Raw genomic sequence first — 15,339 nt, forward strand, 5'->3', positions numbered from 1 at the left:
TTCATTCGAAAAAAGCAAATTTTCCATAAAAAATAAAGTATTCATTAAAATAAAAATTCATTTTTTTCCATTTATTTGTTTACTTTTGTTGGCTTTTACAAGCCATAGACTATAGTTGATTTCAGCGCCCAATGGGTTAAAATAAAAATGTTGATATTGATACAAAAATACCAGTAGTCACAAAGCAAATATGTACAATAATAATTATTATAAAATTGATAAAGTATTTTTAGGTAATCTTTAAAAATCAGTGGGTCCAATTCAAACAAAACATGTCATTAATATATTATTTTTCTGCGAGTGAATTAGTCATGGGATGATTAAAATGAAAAAATAATTGTTTGAATAATTTTCAATTGTTAAAAGATTATTCAAATTAATGAATTTGAATGATTCAGTCGATGCGTATACGTAGAATGAGTATTCAATTAGTAATGAAAATCAAAGGCAGTTTAAGCGATTGGTAATTGATTATAAAAAAGGTCTCAAAGGTATGATTGTATTTTTCCTTTGAAAGCCTTTTCTTATTCAATTTCAATTCCATGTTACACTGCATAATCATACAAGTTATTCAAATAATATCCATGACTCAAACAGTTCATATTTTATTAATCCCATCATTAAAATTAATGTTCTTTATGGATTGACAACGGTTTAATAATAAATATTATTATTTGTTCATATGATTTATTACATACGATACTTGGAAATACTTATAGCTAATTAATGTATTATTTAATATCCATTTTTATAAGCATGCATGAAATTCTGTGTTCAATTCCCGACTCAATCAACGTTACGCTATAAAAATAAATTGTCACAATCTAAACATGATTTTTTCATACAGAATATGTTTACGTATAACTTGGTAATACACTTTTGCCAAGACTATTGAATAGTGATCTAAAATCAGCTATATTATAGTTTAAGTTATGTTATTTATATCTTGACATAATTTCCTGTATATGTATTATTATTCAATATACCAGCCGGGGCGTGCATTCCATATATGCAGAAAATCAGTGCCTATTGTAACTAACCCGCGTGACATAAAAACGCAACAAGTACCTACCCTTCCTTACTAAGTAGAACCAGCTTCCCTCACTACCTACCTCTACTGCCTACCCTAGTAAGTAGTAACCTAGCTTACCTTTCTACCTACCTCTACTGCCTACCCTAATCAATTCTCAGTGCACGCCACTGTATACCAGTGGTTTCCAATTACTTTTTCCTGTGTACCACCAAGAAAGACCACAAATTAATGTACCCCTTATTGCGGGAATGATGAAAAAAATTAAATCCGTTTTTTTTTAAAAACATTAATTACCATCGCAATACAGTTCCAATAATGGTAAAAATAAGTTTAATGTGAAAAATAAGCATGATTTTCTTTGGACAACTCTTTTGAACTTTAAAAAATCCAGTTTCAAATATATTATTTACTAAGAATATTATTTCTGCCATGCATGTTACAAATTACAGTGTAATGTTTACGGTGATTGATCAAAAAGATATTTTGACAATTGTTGTTTACGTAATTGTTTTGTTTACTGATAAAATTATTTTATCTCTTGATGCAACTTTGAGTTGCATCCCTCTTCGCATACCCCTTAATTGAGAAACATTGCCCTAAATATACATAGCAAAAAAAATCTCTGCCACACCAAAATAACTCTATAATTTTAAATAAACCATAAAAATGGTTGGTTTATTTTCCGGACAAGTCCAGATGATAATTGGACGTAAATTAAATCAACTCTTTAACCATTTTAACCTCTTGCGTAGTATGTTTTTGCTCAAGAGTATTATAAAGTTTGAGATATAATTTTCATTTGATTGTGGTTCTATGGATAACACTATCCTTAACAGTTAAGACCTAATTTAATAATAAAACATCTATGGATTTAAAAAAACTACATACTTCTGATTGAACCCTGGCAACACAACCCAATCATGCATTATGTGCAACTATTCAAAAAAAGTAATGAAGTGATTAAATTATTATTAATGATAATTTTAATGCAAATGGCTGTTGATGTGTGATTAAAAAATATGTAGAATTTTAGTTTGTACATAGTATAATGTTAAGAGAATCTGTTTTATTTATTTTGTAAGTTATTACATACATTAAGAAATATTATTTTTAATCATTATCGTTTTAATATATATTCAGTGTGTGTGATTTTTTTACTGCTTAAATATATTCCAACGATTATTGAACATATGTTTGTTGTACTGCACAAAAATATTCTGCACAAATAAAATTAGATGTATGACCACAACATACATTTATATTTATGATATAAACAAAAATGTGTGTTTTTAATATTATTAAGTATTTTTCTTCTACCATTTTGATTTTGATCAACGAAAATAAATTTGATTGACATATTAAACAATTGTACGTCAATTTCTATTTTCTATTTTAAATGAGAACAAAACTATATTAAACTATTATATATTGATTTCTTCCATCTATTTTAACGGTTTGACATATTAAACTATTGTACAGTGGAACCTCTTATAACAAGTTTAATTCTTTCCAGCATCTCACTCGTTAAGCGAAACTTTTTTTCCCGTGCAAATCAATGTAAAATACGATAATGCGTTCCAGGCCGAAAGAAAACTCAATTTTGAAATTTTTTTAACGTTTATTCAAATAAAATTACTTATGAATTGTTAAGGAGTATTAAATATGTAAATAAAAATATGAATTTATGACAAATAATTAATCCCTTTTAACTAGAAAACTGTTTAAAGACATTTGTTTTTGCCAACGCTTTAAAATTTGTCAAAAATGTGTCACAGCATTATCATTGAATAAATTTGTAGCACGAATAGTTACCTCTTTATCATTATTAGGGTGATCCTTCTTAATGTACGATGCAACAGTTTCCCATGCCACAGCATTCCTCTTATTGTGCTAGAAGATTGTTGCTCTGCTACTTCTTCCTCCTCCATTAACAAACTCTTCTCCAATATTTCTTGCTATGAAACACGATGCAACTCCATAAGCTCTTCGGTGGTCAGCTCTTGGCTGTACTCTTTCACAATCTCTTCAATATCTACGGATATTGGCTAATGACACAATCTCGTTGACTGTAGACTCCACATTTACTGTTTTAAAATCACATTTGACAACACTCCCTGGCCAAAGTTTTTTCCAAGCAGAAGTGAGGGTCCTCTTGGTAATCCTCCTTCCCAAGCCACGAAAGACCCGGTTCACAAGTGAATGTTGTGAAAAGGGGACTTGCCCTTCCTCTATTACTCGTAATGCCAAACATCACTCTTTAAGGATGCAACTTTTTCACTTTTTTTGCTAGTTAGGTGCTCATTATGAGAAGTTCCACTGAATATTTATTTCTTCCATCTATTTTTAAAGAAAATAAAACAAGAACAGTTTGACATATTAAACTATTGTATACTGATTTCTTCCATGTATTTTAAAAGAGAACGAAAATGTCTGATACTATTTGTGTGAACAAAATATTTAATACTAAATCACTAAATTATGAATTTAATTTTATTGCTATTTTTAAGATGTAAAATATGTTTTCCTTTAAAAAAATTGTGCCTTAGTTTTTCTACTATACTAATATATATTTACACAGGTTATGTCTTAAACATGGTGTTTTACTGTTAGTAAATGTATAACCTTTGATATCAGATTGTTTATAATCCTATAATAAACATTTTTTTATATATCTGTTTGAGAGCCATTTGAAGGTATACAAAATACTAAGCAGCCATAACAACACAAACGCTCTCTCGAGAAAAGATTTAAAAGTAACAAAATGTGACTTCCGCAGTCAAAAGTGCACTTAATTACTAATATTTTCACAGTGATATCCAATGTTTCTATTATGTTTATGTATTATCATCGAATTAGTAATATATGTTGTTTGATATTTAACCTAATATATTTTTAATTCTAAATAGAATATTTCAATTTATTAGTACTTGTATCCAGCCATGCATTACTGTGGCTCAGTCTTAATAAATGAAAAAGGAAGAAAATATTGGATATGTCCCTTTAATGAATTATTTAGAAACTTTACCAATAGATGTCAGTCTACTGCACTTTCTCAAGCAGAAGTGCATATGAATATATTTGTTTTAACTCTGTATAAACATATTAATTGTTTTTTAAACTTTGTGTAAACCATACTGTGAAATATGAAATAAATGTTAACCTTAGTGATTGAATATTTTGTTTCCCCTTTTGTAATGTATAACATTATTAAATGACATTTTTATAGAAATAAAATTTTAATTACGTAATGCTTTGTCTTCTTCTTCGTATCCCTTTCTAAATATATATCCTTTTTAAACATCAATTAAATAATACACCTTACCTTTACATCATAGGTGGCCAACATTTTCAGTAAGCAGGCCAAATTTTAGAAATGAGATTTCCTACCGGGCCGGAAAACAAAATTAATTGTATTATTCAAAGCCAACATGATATTTATATATGTATACATAATTGTAAATATATATATATATATATATATATATATATATATATATATATATATATATATATATATATATATATATATGTAAATATATATATATATATATATATATATATATATATATATATATATATATATATATATATATATATATATATATATATATATATATATATATATATATATATATATATATATATATATATATATATATATATATATATATATATATATATACATATATATACATATATATATATATATATATATATATATATATATATATATATATATATATATATGTATATATATATATATATATATATATATATATATATATATATATATATATATATATATATATATATATATACATATATATATATATATATATATATATATATATATATATATATATATATATATATATATATATATATATATATACATATATATATATATATATATTTATTAGTTACTTTTCAAACTTATTCGCATGTTTAGCCTAGTAATGCCGTTTAATGTTATACTTTTTCAAGATAGAAACAGAATCATTGCATATCAGGCGTGTTGGCTTGGTTTTAAATTCCACGAAAAAATAGTTTATAGTCCATCTGTCTTAAAAACTTCTCAGTTCTTCTGTTACTCTTCTCTTCTTTAGTCCAACGTCTTTACTACTTGACGCCATTATGGGTCTTGAAATTATCTGGATAGTGAAATACTCCCATATACGGGATATGACATTTTATTTCCTGTTTAAATTCTTCTTCTTCTAACCTTTATCCGCACCCAATGACCGATAGGGCACTGCATCGTATTGACACAGTGCTATCTCGATCATTACCTACATGAAGGCTAGGTGATCACTTCTGCGCTTCAGGGACCAGTCCAGGGTAATATTAAATAAATATGAGTGTAAAATCACGTTCACAAAATAACGAGTGTAAAATTACGTTCACAAAACGTAAAATCAGTAAAATTTTCACCCCCCCCCCCCTTGGGAATCGAACCCGGGACTTCCAGTAAGGTAGATAAATAGTCTAACCAATACACCACAAAGACGGACTAAATCATAAATCCTTACTTTTTACAATTTTGAAACTCTTACATACATATATCATTAATCTCATGAGGATGTATGTGTGAATTCATTAAAGCCATCTATGGTTGGATTGAGAATGCTTTTATTTAGCAGAGACCCTTTTATTTGGATGTTAGTTTTAGTTCATCTGTGCAGTGATTTGAAATGATGCATTTCAAATCACTGCACAGATCTGCGCAAATGTCCTACGGCAAAAAATAGGTGAATAGATAGCTATGAGAGGATTAAGTCGCTGCGGTTGTATTTTTTTAAAACTTTTAAACAGATTTCATGTTCATGTATTTTATGTCCTTACAATTTGATATCTCAACCACCAAGATAATCCAGATTTGTACACAAGTATTTGGACACACTCTAAATATTGTTAACATTTTGTGTCCTGTTTGAACTAAGTCAAAATTCCTAAATTCCCAGCCGCCTTCCGAGTCTGCATTCATTTTCAACCTTCCCCGTCAACGCCGACACAAAATTAAAACCAAGTTTGAGATGTAAACAATCTGTATTCGAATTTGTTATTTCCTCTTTTTTGTTAAACATTTATTTTATTCATGAGTAATCACATTGTAACATCAATCGTTAATAAAGCTTTCGTGAAGAGTGGCAACACGTGCAGGGCCCCCACTGGAGATCGGCTGTACACAGCGCCGGTTCTTACACTATGTTACTTGTATATTAATAAATAAGAGGTGCGCGGTGGCCGCATCACTTGAGACACCTCTCAAAGTAGTTAGTTCCCACATATCCCCCGCGCATTGCTTTCTGTACGTGCTGCTCGAATAATCTCCGTGTGTTTTGCAGTTCTTCGGCCGCTTCTTTGTTTAATGGGTCTTCCGGATTCGGTTCCTGAAGCAAACAATCATTTTAAGACATTCAAAATTTGTACTGACATTTCTTAATGCAACGCAACAACTACAATATCGTAGTCGTACGGGAGAAAGTGACCAACTAACAAAATGTAAAATGTTCAGGAGGGCCATTTAAGTCATTTTTGCTTGGCAACAAAATAAACATCAATGCAGTTAGTCATTTTTACTAAGTCAATATATTATACTTCCAAGTTTAAAATCCTTTGGGATTTTTTTCAGGGCAATATTAAGCTAGTAAGATATCAAGTAGTCAATGATCATGTTTTTGTAAAAAATGCACTTGGTCACTTTCTCCTGTATGACTACGATATGTTATTTTAAAATTATTTTACATTCATAATATATTATAATGACAAGTACCGTAGAACGGGGCTACTTGCACTTTGATGTGTTACTTGAGCCCCGTACAAAAAAAATTAATCTGTATTTGGTCTACAATAATGAACGTATTGACATGATTCATTGTTTCCCTGACAGGTGACACTTATTGTCACGATACTTTGATCGATACCAAGATCTAAATATTTTTTTTGTACTGGGCTCAAGTAACACATCAAAGTTCTACGGTACAAAAAAAAATCAATACAAAAAAAGATCCTACAAAAGCATGGCCTGTGCGTGGGTAAACATTTTATTTTAGGTTATAAAATAAAGGGCACTGGCAAGAATACAACAGATATCAGAAATAAAAATAGATTAAAAGAGCTAATATAAACTACAAACATTTGATTTTAACAAAAAACAAAAAAAATCAAAAGATGAAAATGAAAAAAGTTTTCAATAATGTACTATATGTTAAAAATAATAATAATAATACGTTTAAAAGAAGGTACTTAGATCTGTTTTTTTTTTAAATAATTTAAGCAAAATTTTTAATTGAAATAAATTTAGATAGTTCATGTCTATCAATGAATTAAACAGTTTTGGAGCTATGAAAAATGAGTGTCTGCGCAAGTCTGGATTTGCAAAAAGGGATTTCTAGTTCATTTTTCATTCTTTGGCATTTTTCATTCTTTCTATTAATATTTTTAGGACATAAATGTTGGCGCACGAAAACATATTTTAGACACTGTTGGCAATACATTTCTCGTAGCTCCAAAAGTTCAGCTTCCTGAAATAATTGGTTGGGTGGAAAATTTTAATTATTTGTTTGAGCTTTCACTTTGTGGTAAGTCATGAATAACCCGGCATCGTTATGGCGATTAAACAGATCACGGGCGTTGTGGCCGGACGTGTTATACACATATGGAATTTCACATACGAAATGAATTATATGTGCTTATTATTACAAGTTATTATATACATTGGCAATATTAATATTATTTATGAAATTGAAACAGTTTTATTTTATAAATGTAATTATAATCATTAAACACAAAAATAAAAATAGAAACTTTCTCCGATAAAGCAACTTTTGAGGAACATAAATTTGTGATTCCTATCGTAGCAAAATTTATAGAATTTTTGACAAAAAATTATGTTTAAAGCAATAGCATAAAAAATAATCATAATTATCATTAGTTAAGTTGCAGGTTTATTTGGAATGTATTGATAAAATGAATGACGCAGCAACACTGCATAGAGGTCAATGACTCCAGCTACTGTAAGCATCAAACCATAGCTCTTTGTCAAAAAAAAACATCAAATACCCGGCCACAACAGCGCCGGGTTAAATAAAACACTTGTTTTTTACCACTTGAGTATTATATTATCACGACTAGTTTCGGAAGCTACAGATGCTTCCATCTACAGGTTCGAACATAAATTGTCAATTTTAAAAATAAATGTCACCAGCTTTAGGTAAGTGTGGCCATTCATATACACCCATACTTTTTTGAGGAAAGTTTTGTTTGGACGACCATGTATGGCCATACTCCCGGACAGGTTAAAGTCAACATACCAAGAATAGATACTGTAGCCCGTATACAACAGAATTGACGGTGAGAACAGGTTTCCAGTCTTCCCTGAGGATATTGAGGCAGACATTTCCTTCCAGATCAATGTTGGGATGGTAAACGGACGTTTCACATTTTACTTTTGGCGGTTCGTGCGGGTAGTTGGGACCTACCTGGAAATACATAATTCACAATCATTAAATATGTGGCAACCCCGTCTTTCACAGGAAATGGAACATGAACTCACTCATTCATTCATTCAATAAACTGAAATCGCTGCAATATAGTTGGAAAGGTCAGCATACATAATACGTTGTTGTAGTTCTGAAATTGATTTGTTTGTCATCAAACAAAATATAGTTGGCATTCTCGTTTAGTTTGTTGATCTATGTTGTAATTGGATTAACACATTGTTATCGGGCAGTTTTGTTATCAACCCCGACCCTTATTAGTATACTAATTAGGGTCATATACTAATCACAAGCTAACACTAATCACTAACCGCAAACCCAATTCTGGTCTGTACAATGTTTTATGGCGTCTCTCTTGCTCTGCTAAAAGTAAGCAAATAGAACGCTTATATGCATCTTCCGCTCTATTAACAGTATGCAAAAGACGCTTTTAAGCGTTTCCCACAAACAAAGGTTAATAACAACCTACTACCCGCAAAACTGCTGTCACTTGCTTACACATAAATGATGTGAAGCTTTTGATGGAAATAATGCATGTTTGATAATCAGTCATCAAAAAACATAATATTATAAAATCTGATATTTTATCAAAATGTATTACTGTATATATATTTCCTTCCTTCAACCCCTCATCCACAACCGATGGTGCATGGGGTACTGTATAATACAACTTATAACCCTTATTCGCAACCAATGGTGCATAGGACACTATCAAATTGACGCAGTGCTATCTTGATTGTTATTTGCATGAAGGCAAGGCGATTACTCTTGCGCTTCAGGAACCAGTCCAGGGTAATATTAAATTAATATTAAATAAATATTAGTGTTAACTCACTTATATTTATTTTCACCCCCCCTGGGAATCGAACCCGGGACCTCCAGCACGGTAGCTAAACACGCTGACCATTACACCACGGAGGCGGATAAAACATACAAACAAACAAACATATACAAACCATCATAAAAACCCAGTGTTATCTTGACAGTTACCACATGAAGGGAAAGTGATTAGCCCTCCACTTCAGGTACCAATCCAAGGTAATTGAATAAATATAAGAATGAAAAAAATCACTTATATTTATTTGCCTGGGAATCGAACCCAGGACCTTCAGTGCAGTAGCTGAGAGTGCTGACCATTACACTACGGAGGCGGACTATATGTACATTTCAGCCAATCAAAATCTTGATGCATTGTTGACTTTTGTTGTAGACGCTACCTTATTTGATTCAAAACATGCAAAATATTTTGTATGTATTTTTAATTAACTAATAATTTATTGTCCGCATCTGTAGTGTAAGTGTGTAGTGGTCGGCATGCTTGGCTACCGTTTTGGAGGTCCCAGGTTCGATTCCCAGGGGGGGTCAAATAAATATCATCCGAAACTATGGATGGAGCGCTCGGCTCGCTGTACTGACTGCCTGAATGCTCGCATCGTAACGTGTTACTTCTTCTTTTTTTTTTAACGTGTTACGTTACGACGAAATGTGGAGGTCAGTCTCCGGCTTAATGGTCAGCACGCTCGCCTACCGTCCCGGGTTGGATTCCCAGGGGGGGGTCAAATAAATATAATTGATTTTTTCACTCTAATATTTATTCAATATTACCCTGGACTGGTACCTGAAGCGGAAGGCTGATCACCTTTCCTTCGTGAGTTAACGATCAAGATAACACTGTGTTTATAATGTAGTGCCCTATGCACCATTGGGGTGCAGAAAAGGGTTTGAATGAAATGAAATAATTTATGCAAAATGAGAACTTACTTTGAAACTAAAGACAAATCGCCCTCCCTTATAGAAACCTTCATCAGGACAGATGATAAGTTTGAAATTGAGGAGGTCATCTGGGTCTGGGAATTCTGTATTGCATGTTTTGGGGAGGTTGAGTTCATTTAGATCTGTAATCAGAAAAAAAATATAGAAAAAAATGATCCAATTTAATAATGTATATAAAAAAAAATATTGTTATACATCCAATTTCAAAAAAGCATCATATGTGTTAAATCACAGTACAATTGGTACTTTACTAATACAAATATGTAAAGAAATAGGAGAGATATAAAGGATCAAAGTTTATATATTTCATATTTTATATTTTGTTGTCTGGCGGTGTTTTCATCAACTATACCGACCCTAATTATACTCAGACAGTCTGCCGCCTGATCCTCAGTATACTAATCACAAGTAACCACAAACCCAATTCCGATCTTTGGCGTCTCTCGCGCCCTACCAAAAGCAAGCAAATATAAGGCTTTTAAGCGTTTCCTGTAAACAATGTGTTAACACACTAAGGACGGGACGACGGGATTTGATGATAATGTAAATATAGTTAGGTCCTTAACCATTTACCTGCGAAGAGCGTTTTAAGACGCATAATTTTCTGTGAACGGAGCGCCGCTCGTACAAAAATTACGTCTTAAGACGCGCCGTTTTAAATGGGCTTTTAGTAAAGAAAATCAATTATTTAAAATGTACAAATATATAGAACGCAAAGTGACATCTATTGAGAATATCTTTGCATACTTAGAATTGAAATTTGTTTTTACCACTTTAAACGTAAATTAAAGAGAGCTTTGTCGTCGGAACAACTGATGGCGCTCAGGGTTGTCCAATAATCCCCGAGTTGCCGTCACTGCCGAATCTTATGACAGTGATTTTAGTGTCAATTCTGATGATTTTGAATTATTAATTTTTAAAAATCAAAGTGTGTACCCTGCACCATGAACAATTAATTTTATGACTGAACTGAAATAAACGTTAATACACTTTTAATAACAATATGTTTAGAAGGTTTTATTTTTGTCGTAAAATTCGCGGCGTGCTGGGTACTGCCATACATGTACCTGCCGGCAGTTAACCGGTTAACAAAGAGATTGGTACATTATATTCATATAAGAATATCAAACATGTAATTCCTACTTTTCTACCTTAGAAATGAGGCCGGCGCAAAAGGTATAAATACCATTCCCATTGCCGAGAGCCAAGGTGCCCGAAATCGCAATTATTATAAAATCAATGAAAAACACAAAAACAACAGGTATAGATAACATTAGGATGTACGACATTAAAAAATATAATTTATTTCTAGCTCCTATTATAACTCACCTTATTAATTTAATAATGGACAGTGGTCAAATTCCAGACGAACTAAAATATAGTATAATAAGACCTATACATAAAGGAGGAGACCACTCATGCGTAAATAATTATAGACCAATTTCATTACTATCGTCAATTGAAAAAATTTTGGAGAAGTATGTATCGATTCATCTGGACGTATATTTAGAAAAATTTGAAATAATAGACAAGTATCAATTTGGATTTCAGAAGAAAAACAGTTGTGATGACCTGCTGCAAAAATTCTCCGATAAAATTAATTGTAGTTTAAATAACTTAAAGCACATTATTGTTATTTTCATAGATTTTACTAAAGCATTCGACACTATATGTCACGCAAAACTGGTCAGTATATTAGAATCAATAGGCATAAGGGGAAAATTGCTAAACTTTTTTAAAAATTATCTTACGGGGAGAAAAATGAAAATCAGAATCAAAAATGTTCTCAGTAAAGACAAAAAATATTTATCTGGAGTTCCACAAGGTTCGATTTTAGGACCAAAACTGTACATAATATATGTCTCACTGATGAAAAAAATATTTAAATATGTAAATAGATTTGTGTTCGCCGATGACACAGCTTTAGTCATAGAAAGTGAAAATCCATTAGAAGCTAAAGAAAAATTACAATATGATTTTAATCAGCTTTTAAAATGGGCGCATGATTTTGGACTCTTAATCAATTCAAAGAAAACTAAATGTATGTTTATTAGTTCACCTCACTTTGCAAACAAATTTGCACAGATAGGTAATATTATTGCACACAATTTTGACTGTTTGCAGAATAAAAAGCAACAAAATTGTAGTTGCGATAGGATTGAATTTGTGGGCGAATTTAAATATTTAGGTTTATGTATAGATAATAAGTTCAAATGGGATGCGCATATTATAAAACTCTGTGATCGTCTGCGGGCTCTAGGGAGTACTTTTTATAAGTTGTACTTTATCCTGCCTAAACCAACCTTAAAGATTATATACTGTTCTTTAGTAGAATCCTTAATAAGATATGGAATTAAGTCTTGGGGACATTCGACGAAAACAAATTTAAAAATGGTTCAAAATCTGCAATATTCCATAATCAAAAAAATTGTACCCAGTCATATATATAATCAAAGGGACAATCCAATCTTGTTATATAAACATTTAAAATTACTGCCGGTACGTGGAATATTGTGGATGAGTATCATCGTTGAGCAACAAACTAGACAAAAATATCGAAATCTTCTAGTACACAACCATGATACATGATTTACACAAAACGAAGGTCTGATAGTCCCAAGAATCAACAATAAATATGGAAGTCGAACACTGCAATATATCGTTCCGAACATTTTTAATTTGTTGCCGACGGATGTTAGAGGTCAAAATAAAAGATGGAACAAAGGCAAAATAAAGGAATGGGTAAATGATCAAGAGTTAATTTTATGAACATTGTAAAAAAGATTATATTGTTGATTTTTCTCCTTTTTTGTGTGTATATATTAGGTTAAAATGGTTAAAAAACAATAAAAAAATGTATGCAAAAAGAACTCCACCGACAAGACACACAAGGTGGCTTGGTGGGTCTCTGCAAAAAAACTTTTTATTTTTATTTTTAATATATGTTAAAAATTGTGATTTATAAAAATAAATAAATAAACCCGTAAGCATAGCCGACCGAATGGGTAGAATTACATTACCCGTCCATTGTGTGCTAACCCCAACCCTAATTATACTCAGACAGTCTGCCTGACCCTCAGTATACTAATCACAAATAACCGCAAACCCAATTCCGATCTCTAGCGCTTCTCACAAACAATGTGACAGTGACAGGAGAACAATGCAACTGATTGATATTACGAGTTTAAAAAAATAACAATTCGAAGAAAAGGTAGCACCTTTTACATATAATTACGATAATGATTTTTTTTCTATAAGGAAATTAAAAAAAAAAAGATTAATGAAGTTATTGATTTGTGAGGTTTTTATAAATAAAAACATTTTTTTAAATCCTTCATATGTAGGGAATGTTAAATGTGATATCCTTCTTAAACGATAATACCGTGTTCCATAGACAAAATACTTTCTTGTTCTGAAAGCACGATATTTAAAAATAAAGCATAATCAGGTGTGGTAACTCCTGAAAAAGAAACCTTTTAAAAGAAAATATGGTTTATTGTACGTAATAATAATATAATAACTTGATTTAATACAATATTATGTATACAAAAAAAAAAGCCATCAATATTGCCATTGCCAATAACATTATTTGCACAAATTTTAATAAATACCTACAGTAAAAATGTTTTCATTATATGGAAGCATTTTTAAAGTTGATCACAATTAAATAAATCAAAAAAAGCATTTAAGAGAATTAACAATATTGAAAATTTAAATGATATATTTTTTTTAAATTTTGCTCAAGATGGTGAATGACATTTGAGAAATAAAATAAATATAAATTTAAAATTTTAAAAGGCGTAATACATACATGATTTTTATAGGAAAGACAAAGAATTTGAGAAATAATTTCGCAAGAGGTAACTAGTTTGTCATCGTGAATCACGACTAAAAAATTTAGATTTATTGATAAAAATAACAAGATTTTTATTTCAAGTTCGTGCATAAATCATTTCATGAGCTACATTGAATACTTTTAAATGTAAAATAGCGGCGTATACATGGCCAATTGACGAATAGAAAGCAAAAAAATTAAAACATTATGTCAAAATTTTGGCAAACGCCTCGACCTTTTGTGATTCTCAGCTGCGCCGCCGAAGCTTTCTTTTGGTTCCCGCCAGGTCTAGATGTGCCTTCTTCGTCTTTTCTTTGTTGTTTGAGTGAAAATAATTTTATCATTTTAAAAATTTACCCAAATGAGTCAATTTACTAAATACACAAATTATTTTGACAGCACAAATGCACTCTACAGAATAGAAATCTCGAACAGCTGTACTTTACATTGCCAGTAACAAAAATATTCATCAAAAGGTAAAATATTTTTACTATCAGCATTACCTACCTATAAAAACGGCCACCGTAATGGATTTGGTACTGGAAGTCCCGAACTTAATTCCAAGCGGAGTCAGAATAAGTATGAGCAATTCTTCATTTAAATTTAAATTTTGTTCTTTTCATTATTTTTTATTTATTAATTATTGTAACTTAAATTTCATTTTATAAAAAATGTTGTAAAACACGTGGCTGACTATGAATTGCACCCACCACTTCAATTGCATTCTTGTAATCAAGCCTGAATTAAATTTTTTTTATTATTATTATATCACCTCTGAAACCTCCCGCCACATTCTTAGGTCCAGTATAACTTTTGGTTTCTATTCGGACCCATCATTTAAAAAAACCTTTATAAAAAATTATATTTCAAATCACTACCTAAAGCGCAGGACTGATCACCTTGCCTTTACATAATTAACGATCTAGATTACACTACATGGATGAGATGCAATGTCCTATGCATCTTCGAGAGCAGATAACGGTCAGAAAAATAATTAGAACGGCTTGAAGCAATCAAGCAAGGGGTTCATCTAAAAACCATTAAAATGTAGGTCAAGACCTGTCTTTATTTCTTAGTGCGTAGACGATAGTGCATAAGAGGGTGAAAACTTCATGCAATCAATAAGTAAAACAATTTGGATTTTTAAAAGAATTTGACCTCAAGTGCTTTAAGCTGAGAGTTTCATTTTTTCTCAGTCA

The 15,339-nt window shown here is 30.9% G+C and overlaps 1 protein-coding gene across 1 annotated transcript; it reads right to left on the reverse strand.

The window, feature by feature from the left end:
• Window positions 1-6,060: 6,060 nt before the first annotated feature.
• Window positions 6,061-14,573, reverse strand: LOC148299605 (NEDD8-conjugating enzyme Ubc12-like). The gene is made up of 4 exons (XM_088275893.1): window positions 14,376-14,573; window positions 10,294-10,427; window positions 8,347-8,514; window positions 6,061-6,423 (listed from the first exon to the last, which is right to left on the reverse strand). Exons 1-4 carry the CDS (start codon window positions 14,482-14,484, stop codon window positions 6,283-6,285), a joined length of 552 nt encoding a protein of 183 aa, XP_088132019.1. The 5' UTR covers window positions 14,485-14,573; the 3' UTR covers window positions 6,061-6,282.
• Window positions 14,574-15,339: the final 766 nt, after the last annotated feature.

This window comes from Brachycentrus maculatus, unplaced genomic scaffold, assembly GCF_059751285.1.
Source record: "Brachycentrus maculatus isolate JH-2025_06_01 unplaced genomic scaffold, ASM5975128v1 h1tg001056l, whole genome shotgun sequence".
In the NCBI taxonomy this organism is placed as follows: Eukaryota; Metazoa; Arthropoda; class Insecta; order Trichoptera; family Brachycentridae; genus Brachycentrus; species Brachycentrus maculatus.

Bases quoted from the DNA above. Each gene is read 5' to 3' on its own strand.
- LOC148299605 (XM_088275893.1), bottom strand. From the start codon at position 14,484: ATGATAAAATTATTTTCACTCAAACAACAAAGAAAAGACGAAGAAGGC. The intron at 10,428-14,375 runs GTCGAGGCGTTT...TTCTGATTACAG, and splicing joins GCAGCTGAGAATCACAAAAG to ATCTAAATGAACTCAACCTC. The intron at 6,424-8,346 runs GTATGTTGACTT...TGTTTGCTTCAG, and splicing joins GGCTACAGTATCTATTCTTG to GAACCGAATCCGGAAGACCC.